The sequence below is a fragment of the Ictalurus punctatus genome, chromosome 7 (genome assembly GCF_001660625.3).
Source record: "Ictalurus punctatus breed USDA103 chromosome 7, Coco_2.0, whole genome shotgun sequence".
Lineage (NCBI taxonomy): Eukaryota > Metazoa > Chordata > Actinopteri > Siluriformes > Ictaluridae > Ictalurus > Ictalurus punctatus.
This window is the reverse complement of record NC_030422.2, coordinates 31626377-31637832: the sequence shown is the minus strand read 5'-3', so window position 1 is coordinate 31637832 and position 11456 is coordinate 31626377. Positions and strand designations below refer to the sequence as shown.

General features: G+C 36.9%; 1 protein-coding gene across 1 annotated transcript; it reads left to right on the top strand.

The window, feature by feature from the left end:
- The first annotated feature begins 202 nt into the window (after nt 1-202).
- On the top strand, nt 203-11198 carry LOC128633114 (leukocyte immunoglobulin-like receptor subfamily B member 2). Its single transcript, XM_053681860.1, has 8 exons — nt 203-471; nt 3098-3391; nt 4755-5027; nt 5146-5481; nt 6650-6778; nt 7967-8215; nt 8462-8584; nt 9333-11198. The coding sequence occupies exons 2-8, from the start codon at nt 3262-3264 to the stop codon at nt 9377-9379; spliced, it is 1287 nt and encodes a 428-aa protein (XP_053537835.1). The 5' UTR covers nt 203-471; nt 3098-3261; the 3' UTR covers nt 9380-11198.
- Nucleotides 11199-11456: the final 258 nt, after the last annotated feature.

Here is an 11456-nt window from a genome sequence, read left to right as displayed (position 1 = left end):
ATATAATCATGGTTTTAGTTAAATGGAAAATATACTGAATACCAGCCGGGTAAGAACACGTACGAAAACGTCTTGTATCAAATGTTAAATCTAAATGTTTGTTTTGGACACAAAGCACATGTTAAAGCACAGTGAATCTACTGCTTATGTTGTAAAGAGAAAAGCAGTTCTGACTCCTTCATCATTTCATACCAACAGAAAAACCCAAACTGACTTTGAGAGTGAATCCTCAGAGCTCCGTCTACACTGGAGACACCATCACTCTGACCTGTGAGCTGCAGTCGACTGGATGGGAGATTCAATGGTATAAAAATAAACAGCTGTTACAGCCTTGGACCACTGAACAAACATACACACTCAAAGTGACAGACAATAATGAAGGAACAACAGAGTACAAGTGTCGCGCACGCAAGAGAAACTACTACTACTACTACACAGAGTTCAGTGATCCTGTCAGGATTACAGTGAGAGGTATGTCATGATTTTTCCCTTTTTCTCCACAGGTCTGTTAGAAGGGATGAGAGAGAAATATTGCTTAATAAGTGTAATTCCTTGTTATTCCAGAATGTTCAAAATAATCTTGAAATACATATGTTTTAAAAGTATTTGTCATTTGTGGCTGGTGCAAATGCAAAACATTAAAAACATGTTATTTAACTAAGAAAAAAAAACAGTTCAAGCTGTAACTTTACATTTTCCAACATGGGAAAGTCTTCAGGACAGAGGAGTTTATGATTTGCAGTTTCCCTGTAACATGACAGGCTGTGTGTTTGTTCTTTATTAATTAAAAGTGTGAGAGAAAAAAGAGAGGGCTGGTGAGGGAACTGTTTATAGCTGCTATAATGTAAGTGAGAACAGGAACTAACTTGTTTACAGACATTCCACAACAATAAATGTAACTAGAAATGTATGAAAAGTACAATGTGTCAATCATTAATAATAATTTAAAAAATCATTGTCAAATTGCTGTGGTTTAAAAGGAATAAAACACACGAGGACATGCTGTTATAGGAAAATAATCAGTACTTCAGGGTGGAAACAGTAACTCGGCTTCATAACACCTCCACATCACTCAGTATATTTCTATAACAGTGTGAGACTGAGTGTTTTATTACTTACTTAAACTTTGTTAATAGAAGGAAAAACACACAGAATACAGTACGTCTGAAACCAGAAACTCCAATGTGTGAGAAATGTAAGAAAGTATCTTCACTTCCTTCTTCACTTCCACTGGACTGGAGTATAACTGAGTATAAAGGGTTTAATTACAGTGTGTTGCTGTTGTGTGTTGCTTGGCAACCATTCTGCTAAATGGTGCTGAAGAACTACATTTCTAGGCAGAAGAATGATTATTTGTTATCAGTTAATTATTGTATTTTGTGTTGCTGTTTGATTATGTTATGAAACCTTGTCAGGTATATGTAGTAACCATTTTCTAAAAGCAGTAAGTCCCACGAGGCCATGGCTTACAGTGATTTTAGAACAGCTAAATCCTGATTTGCATGGTGCAGAGAAAAACCTTTTGATCGGATACAAATCGGCAAGCAATCGGCAGTCGATTGAAATGTGTGACCTACGACACATCAAAGAGGCTCGAAGAAACATCGCCGATGCATCACCGACGCCAGACATATATTTGGCATGGTAAATATCTGGAGCTGTCGGGTGACTCCACATCCTGTGGGGTGAAAACTGTCGTAACTGGCAGTGATTATGGTGAGGACCTACAGACAATGAGAGAGCAAGGCATGGGGTGAGGTCACAGTGTGGAAGAGAAACCTGCGAGTGCTAATCCATTCTTCACCCACTTTCTTTGTCTTATCCTTTTTGGGGTTTCTTCAGAACAAATCATCGCGTAAACAGCTCGCACCTCTTGCTTCTGTCTACGTCCATCTTCAAATAAACAACACCTGTTTCACGAGTGGTTTTCATGTCATATATCCGTGTCCCTTCTCGCGTGTGTTTTCATGACAAAACGTAGTTTGGACACCAGATAGAGTCGTCAGGTGACATTCGTTGTCAGATCCTGTAGTGTGTGACCCTCTGTTCCCGACCAATCACGTAGTGTGAACACCACAATGACAAGTCATGTAGTCTGAACAGCACAGCGATCTGCTGACGGTGAAAGTCGTGTAGTGTGAACTAGCCTTTAGCTGTCCGAAAATCACTGCAAACCACGGCCTCATGGGACTTAGTGCTTTAGTGCACAGTAGGTCTGAAACCAGAAATCTCCAGTGTGTGAGAAATGTAAGAAATAATCTTCACTTCCTTACAGTCTAAATGCAACATACTATATTAAATAGAATAATTAGTTACGAATACTATATATGGAAATATCTTGTAAATAATTATAACATGGTGACGTGTGTATTAAACACCTGAACTACACAAACTGTTGTAAAGTCTTAAGGGATAAGCACAAATTTACAGTAATTAAAAACATAAAATAATACACAAATTCTGCCCCATGCTGTAATCTTAATTATGAAAATAATTTTTCATTTCAGTTAATCTTTGAAAATGTGAACAAATTGTGTGTGAGTCATACTGAAACTGTTTCACTAATGAAGACTGGGTTTCTGTGGGAAAATGTGTATTTATAAATAGTAAACGTGACTATGTAATTTAGAGATATAGTAACACTCATCTAACTACACAGTATTCATATTTTATCCATAGTTAGTGTTTGTAACTATTACTCACTCCTTAGTTGGTCTTTTGTAGTTAAACAGGGCTGTAAAATAAAGTGTTTCTGTAAGAAATTATAGTTAATTATAGTTATACTGAGTGAGTGTGTGAGGGATTTATGGGGACACATGAAAATGTGCAATTAGACATTCATGATGAAGTTCTTACAGTGAATTAAATAAATCTATGGAGAGAAAAAGGTTTTGTATTTCCTGTGTAACAGAGAGAGCAAGGGCAGTACTGAGTGTATCTCCACAGAGCTGGCTGTTACAGTTGGAACATCTTGTATCAAATGTTAAATCTAAATGTTTGTTTTGGACACAGAGCATATGTTAAAGCACAGTGAATCTACTGCTTATGTTGTAAAGAGAAAAGCAGTTCTGACTCCTTCATCATTTCATACCAACAGAAAAACCCAAACCGACTGTGAGAGTGAATCCTCAGAGCTCCGTCTACACTGGAGACAACATCACTCTGACCTGTGAGCTGCAGTCGACTGGATGGGAGATTCAGTGGTATAAAAATAATCCGCAGCTACAGCTTCTGACCAGTGAAGAAGCAAACACACTTAAAATGACAGTCGATAATGCAGGAGAAACAGAGTACAAGTGTCGCGCATGCAGGAGAAACCAAGAGAGTGGGTACTACTACTACTACTATTACTACACACAGTTCAGTGATCCTGTCAAGATTACAGTGAGAGGTATGTCATGATTTTTTCCCTTTTCAGCACAGATTTGTTAGAAGGTGTAAGAAAATACATTTCTTAATTATTGTAATTCCTTGTTATTCTAGAATGTTCAAATGATCTTTAAATACAAATGTTTTAAAAGTATTTGTCATTTGTGGCTGGTGAGATCTAATGCAAAAAACTAAGAAAAATAAAGAGATAAAGCTCTAAATTTACGATTTCCAACATGGGAAAGTCTTCAGGACAGAGGAGTTTATGATTTCCAGTTTTCCTGTAGCATGACAAGCTACATTTTTACATCACTCAGTATTTTTATATAACAGTGTGAGACTGAGTGCTTTATTACTTACTTAAACTTTATTAAAAGAAGGAAAAACACACAGAATACAGTATGTCTGAAACCAGAAACTCCAATGTGTGAGAAATGTAAGAAATTATCTTCACTTCCTTACAGTCTAAACACAACATACTATATTAAATAGAATAATAAGTAGTGACAAATACTATATATGGAAATATCTTGTAAATAATTATAACATGGTTACATGTGTGTAACTAAACACCTGAACTACACAAACTGTTGTAAAGTCTTAAGGGATAAGCACAAATTTACTGCAATTTAAAATATAAAATAGTACACAAATCCTGCCCCATGCTGTAATCTTAATTATGAAAATAATTTTTAATTTCAGTTAATCTTTGAAAATCTGTACAAATTATTGAGGGTGTGAGTCATACTGAAACTGTTTCACTAATGAAGACTGGGTTTCTGTGTGAATTTTCTTTTTTTTAATAAACATGACTAGAAACTATGACTATGTAATTTAGATGTATATTTGCACTCATCTAACTGCACATTATTAGTGTTTTATCAATAGTTAACATTTTACTTACTACACAGTTCGACTTTTGTAGTTAAACAGGGCTGTGTAAAACTGTAAACGTGCTTCTGTCACACAAAACATTACATCAAGGTCATCACGTATTGTGCTGTGGGTGTTTAATTATTTGATTGATTGATTGATTGATTGATTGATTTGTTGTTATTATTATTATTATTATTATTATTATTATTATTATTATTATTATTTAAGTGCATTGATAATAATCAGTCCTATGAAAACTAGAGCCTACACTGTACAATACAGTTTAACTGGATCTAAATGTGGTGTTTACTTTAAAAACAAAGATTTAACAGTTAATATTAACAGATGTCAAAGTTTATTAGAAAAATATATACTTAACTTTAAATTAGCTAATAGAGTTGTTAAAAGCAAACTGTTGCATTCACTATTCCACTATCCCGATATCATCATTATACACCCATGACGACAAATTCATCAAGACGTTTAGATGCTCCGTTATGTTTCTACAGCAAGACCTAAACCAGTAGCATCCATAGATCCTGATAAACTGGTGTTCAGTGGAGACGCCGTCACTCTGAGATGTGACGTACAGGATGAAAGAGTGTCTAGCTGGCAGTACAGCTGGTATAAAGATGATTCACGCAGGCCTGTCAGTAGTGAACAGGTGTACACAATCAGTGGTGTTGAAGTGACCCATACAGGTAAATACACCTGTAAAGGAGCAGAGAGACAAGGCTCACGCTCCTCACACTTCAGTGATGCTGTTACACTGACTGTATCAGGTGAGTGTGTGAGGGGTTTTGGGGACAAATGAAAATGTACAATTAGACATTCATGAAAAGCTTCTTACTGTGTATTAAATAAATGTAGATAAAATGTGTTGTATTTCCTGTGTAACAGAGAGACCAGGGGCAGTACTGAGTGTATCTCCACAGAGCTGGCTGACTGAAGGAGACTCAGTGACTCTAAGCTGTAAGGTTACAGACTCCTCTACAGACTGGACATTCAGCTGGTACACAGCTGTTCCCTACAGAGACGGCTTAACTCAAATAAAACATAATCATGGCTATATCATGTATGTGGAGCTCCTCTCAGACAGCAGCAGAGGATCTGGAGGCAAATACACTCTCAGTCCTGCTGCTCTTAATCACACAGGAGTTTATATGTGCAGAGGAGAGAGAAGAGAACCAGCCTTACACACACAGTACAGCAATCCACAGCCACTATGGATCACTGGTGAGGAAAATAACAGTGGGTTTAGGTTAAATAGTAAAGGTGTGAGTGTGTGAATGTAAGAAGAGATTCATGCAACATTAATTTATTAATATGTATAAGGAAGTTAAAGCATGCTGAGTGCTGGTAGAATTTTCCTCTTTGTGACATTGGTGAAAAAAGCCATGTGCTGTGTTTGTGTGCTGTCTCCGTCCCTCATCTAGTCATTGGTTTATTTTCCTGGAAACAAAGAGGACTAAGGAGATGATTAAGGATTGAGGATCTATGGGCAGGAGGATTTTATTATAAAAGCCAGAAAGCTAGAACAGGTCAAAGAGATGTGACTGAATATACAAAGAACATGTTAATAAGAAGCACAATATTCTGGGGTTGTTTGTTTGTTTATTTGTTTGTTTGTTTGTTTTCAGAAAGCTTGCCAGAAAGACAAGACCATGCCTGCTTCAGATTTAAACATGAATACAAACACAGATATGGCTATTAGGAGAACTACACAGTTGCAGATACAGATGATGTCATTACGTTACACTGTTAGTGAACACAATACAAATAGCAGAGCTGTAAAACAGGCAAGGGTCAAACACAGTAAAGTACAATATAAGAGAGCAGAGGGAAAATCCAAAAGAGTAATCAAAAGCAAAGGGTCTAAACACAGCAATGGCAATCACAAATTAAACATGGCTCTGAACTTTACATTGTGCAAATGCATGTGCTGGCCTAATGTAATCTACAGTGAGGAAGAGACCTGGAGGTGGTGTGCTAGAGCTAGGCTAATACTGAGATGATGGTGATGTCTGGTGGTCATGTGATGTTGATGTGATGCCCTGATCATGTGCACCTATTCCTAGTTTCACCTCAAACTCGTTCTGTATTTATTCCCTCTGTGTTGTTCTGTGTCTTTGCTGATTTTTGTTCCTTTGCAGCAGCTGAAGGACTTTCCTGTGTTCCTAGTCCCAGTTTTCATTTTATTTCTCGGTTTTGACGTTTGCCTTTTTGCAGCATTTATAATTATACCTTATCGTGTGTTAAACCTGTCTGTGTTATGACCCATGCTATGGACTGTGGCTTTGATTCCAGATTGATAAACATAATTCTGAATGCACATGCACTTGTATTCTCATTATATTGCATATTACACCTATTCTTATTTACATGACTCTCTTCTGTGTTTAAGGTGAATCTCCTCCAGTCTCTCTGATCATCAATCCCAGCAGAACTCAACACTTTACTGATGACTCTCTCTCACTGAGCTGTGAGGACCAGATTAACTCTACTGGATGGAGAGTGAGACGATACACGCACAGTGAGAGAGTGTTAGATTGTTCACGGTGGGGATCAGTTACAGGATCTACATGTGAAATCAGCTTCCTCTCCACATCCTACACTGGAGTTTACTGGTGTGAGTCTGAATCTGGAGAAAACAGTAATCCTGTCAACATCACAGTGCATGGTGAGTCTTCATGTAGTGTGTTTATTGTTAAAGGGAAATGTTTCATTACAGAATATTCAGAACTCTGAATTTCCAACTGGGAGAACTGTTCAACAAGACACAGACATTATTTTCCAGACTGAGGAGAAGTACATGCTTACCGATACCCACACTGATCATGATAATGACATGAGTAACTTACTGAGTATTAATCAATCAGGGATGTCATAGAACATTTAATTTCTCTCTGTTTATGTCGATTGCTGCTGTGTACAGATAACTCATTGTGCTTAGATGATGTTTAATATGCTATGGTATTTAAACAGTGTCTTTAATAGAGAGTGAAGGTGGAACCTGAGTTGTATCAGTGAACTTGGTCATTAAAATGAGTGCAAAGTGCTGTGACTTTCAGCTTCACTTACAAGCAAAGTGTAGACGGTGGGGAGCGAGGGGAAAGGAAGTGCACATGGCTCAGTGCTCAGTGCTGTCGTGTGTGATAGTTTCTCTGCACACTCTCTTCACTGCTCCACTCTCACAAATACATGTGTGCACAATTAATGGCACCTTGAGTTCATTTTAATGTTCATGTTCACGAATATCGCTCTGTACACTCAGGTGGGCCACCCTCACACTCTCTATTAAACATAATGTTTAAACAGCATAATGTGTTTTCTCAGGTTACTCATGTTGTAGGAAGATGCTGTAGTTTCTCCTCTTGATATTTTCACAGAGCCCAGTTTGCCATCTGCTTTACTTTGATCATAAATCATGAAATACTTCCATATCACTTTCGTTTTCTGTCATCTGTTCTTTAGTATGACAACATACACGAGGCTTATGTCACATAAGAATAGCACGTAGTAACACCTACGATGTTGGTATCAGAGTGCTTTTTTTTTTTTTTACCTAGGCACTACATCAGGCAACTAGCATGATGATACCTGATACAGTTCCAATTTGTCCATAATTCAGACTGTGCAGACATTCCACTGGGTTTAAATTATATACATTTTAATTAGAGAGCATTTATTTGTATTGTAAATGTGATTTTCTGTGTTCTAGATGGTGATGTGATCCTGGAGAGTCCTGTCCATCCTGTGACTGAGGGACATCCTCTGACTCTACGCTGTTTATATCGATACCCAAAGTCCTCAAACCTCCGAGCTGATTTCTATAATGATGGATCATATCTCCAGACACAGACTACAGGAGAGATGATCATCCGAACTGTCTCAAAGTCAGATGAAGGTTTCTACCACTGTAAACACCCAGAGAGAGGAGAGTCACTGAAAAGCTGGGTCTCAGTCAGAGGTGAGAAATCATTTCAATATTCATTTAAATACAACTGTGACTGAATGTGTTGAACTCAGTATCTTTACATAATGTAACCTATAGTGCTTAGTTTATGTAATTCTGTGTAAAATATGCAGTGTGTTCACATGCTGTTGTGTGTCTGTGTGTACTAGTGTAAATGGATTTATTTCTACTGCAGTTTGAGTAAAACATACAAACAGTTCATCATGAATAAAGTGTTATTATAATGATTATTTTATTCAGCGTCGGGTCTATCAGGTGTAGAAGCTCCATTCTCAGTGCTCATGCTGATCAGTAGTGTAGTGACGGCCTCTCCGTATCTGCTGGTGACCATCATTCTGCTGGTCAAATGTTACAGAGCTCGAGGTAAGAACTCTTTCAGTACGTTTCACATAATGAACAAACTAACTTTAATTATTGCCTGAAAAATATTTTCACTTAAAGAAAAGTAGAAATCATTTGACTCAATAGAAGCAGTTTAAAAATAAGTGCTTTAAAATGTTTTCTAAAATGCACTTACAGTAAGATTTAAATGTGAGTATGATATGATATAAAACACAGCATTTCTGTTTCTGCTGAGGTCTGAGGGTGAATTTACACGTGACAGACGCTTCAATCAGTGTGACAAAGCATCTAAAAAATTACAAATAACTCCAAACTTTTAGAAAATACACATCTTGTCACACTATTTATATTTAAAACATATCGTAACTTACATAACAAATATATTGTATCTAATATAATATATGATGGATATAATTATTCATGCAGGCATTAGATAATGACAATAATAATACACAAGGTTTTAAAAGGAAGAGGTAGCATTTAATAGAGCAATAGGACACTAATAAAGTGTTTGTAATAATTGATAAAGAATCTCTGACCTACATTTTGCAGTTACTGAAGATGACTGAATGAATGATGTTTATTTTCTAACACATCTTTTCCTGAAGCTCTGTCACGTGTCACTTCACTGTCCTTCATAAGCATTAAAACAAACACCCTTTAAACTGTGTTTAGGACGATATCAAATGCAGCTCGGTTGATTTTCTGCCATAAACACCTGGAATAAACTTTGAAATGAAACAAATGACTTTTTAAATGTCTTTAACAGCTCACACTGATGAAGAGAGGATTGAGAATGCGGTCATAGAGGAGTGAGCAAAGTTCATCTGTAAAAAGAGGATGCATTTACTGTCAAATAATTTCATCATTTCTTGTTCTTTAATGCTTTGTGGGATTTTAAAATAATACTGATTTGTCATTTTAATGCCATGCTGTTATTTGCTCAGCATCTTATAGACACCTTCATTGTTCTGGCTGGATTTGTTTAGCTAATGCCTGCAAACCTCCTCATGAGGTGAACGTTACCATGTGTGTATCTCCAATAACGCTTACATGCTGCTAATGCAATGCAGAGTAAAAAATGAACAAAGACTCTTATAAAAATATTAATCAAGGGGAAATGTTGATGCAGAGAGTGTATATGGTTTAAATTGCGTTATTTCAGAATGAAAATGTGCAGTGTAATGTTTTCCAGTGTAGGTTGTATTTTCTGTAAGCTGACTACAGTCAGAGCGGTTGGTGAAAAGCCCAGTGTTACTGGAGTTAAAGTAAGTTAAGCTTTGTATGGGTGCGATATAAAAACAAGGTCATCGACTGTTATCTGAAACATGGTGGGAACTAATATTGTGTTTTGTGTCTTCTCAGTATTAGTTCTACCACTACTGTATTTGTACTGCTGTGTTTTCTTCTATTTCTTTGTGAGATTAGCTCTAGTTGGATTACGAGGAGTAGATTTACAATCTCAGTTACACACTGTTGTTAGATTTGTTCGACTTTTCAGCTGTGTGAACTTTAATTGTAGTTGTGTGAGGAGATTTGTGGATGAAATGATTTGATCAATTCAATAAATGCATCATTATCAGTTCACTGAATTATTTAACCTGGTAGCAATAATGTATCGTATGAAGTACAAATAATACTCTGAGAAAACTCTTGTGCCTTTGTCAATATCAGCATTTTTACCATTTTGTATTTTTATACAATGATGTACTTTTCATTGTCTTATATTGTCTCTTGTCTCCTGCTGTAAGATTGTAATTTAACACATGGGATTAATAAAGTGTTATCTTAAAAGCAGAAACTGGATCCTGCAGTATTATTCAGTGTAAGTAGAGGATGTCAGTGCAGTAAAGTTCAGGAGTAAATGAGGAATCAAACAGAAGTGATATTACTCTTTCTGCGTGTCTACACACTGGTACACTGATGTACAGGACTAACATAACACTGAAAATGTCCAAAACACAACACAGGATATTAACATTACAGCAGTGGCAGTGATTGACAATCAAAAGCTACTTATAAAGTGAAAAACACGGTTTCACTGTTAAATCCTGCTAGATAACTTCCTCATGAGTGCATTTCTTCCCAGTCCTGCAGAGGGATTAAACAGTCAGGATTACAGGTGTGTAAATGAAGCTCGTATCTAAATCAATATTGTATATGAGCACTAACACAGTCTACACAATTGGGGATAATTTTTGGTAGATTTCTGCAGTGAGGAACATCACACACTTCTTCCAGGGGACAACTGTAGCAGGAAAATAGTTTTATGCATATTTTACTGTATAAATAAACATTTATTCCCTTTTGTTACTGTAAGATGCCACGCTACACCTCCAGCAGCCAGCAGAGGGCAGTAGCAGTGTACAGTGAGCGCTGCCATTCAGGAAAACTCAGTTACCCAGAATTCTCCAGGCTGATTAACCTGGATTGCCTGCACCTGCCAGGCAGGTTACTTAAGGACAGCCTTTGATAAAGCTTTGTAGAGGGGTGACTTGCATGAGATAGCAGGCCAGGCCTTTATCTGAGGTAAAGTTTAAAAAGTAACATGAAAAAGGAAGATAAGAACTAAAAAGAAATAGAAAATTAACTGAAAAGAAAAGCAGAGGAAAGAAAGGACTAGAGAAAGTGCCCCAATCACACCCTAAACCTTTATTTCACCAATATATAAACCCTGCTTGGCCATGTATTTATAATCAAGCAGGAGTTTTCACTCTGCTGTTGGGTTCACACTGAACCGTATCGTAACAGTTACATATCATTTGTGTATGAGATTCTAAAACTCAGGTTGTTAGATGTCATTAGCTTGTGTTATGAAGGCAACAGAAGTGATATTCAGTGAGAAAACTTACTCTGGGCTTAACTAAAGCTCGACATGCTCCACCCCCAACTC

Bases quoted from the DNA above. Each gene is read 5' to 3' on its own strand.
- LOC128633114 (XM_053681860.1), top strand. From the start codon at position 3,262: ATGACAGTCGATAATGCAGGAGAAACAGAGTACAAGTGTCGCGCATGC. The intron at 5,028-5,145 runs GTGAGTGTGTGA...CCTGTGTAACAG, and splicing joins TGTTACACTGACTGTATCAG to AGAGACCAGGGGCAGTACTG. The intron at 8,216-8,461 runs GTGAGAAATCAT...TATTTTATTCAG, and splicing joins AAGCTGGGTCTCAGTCAGAG to CGTCGGGTCTATCAGGTGTA.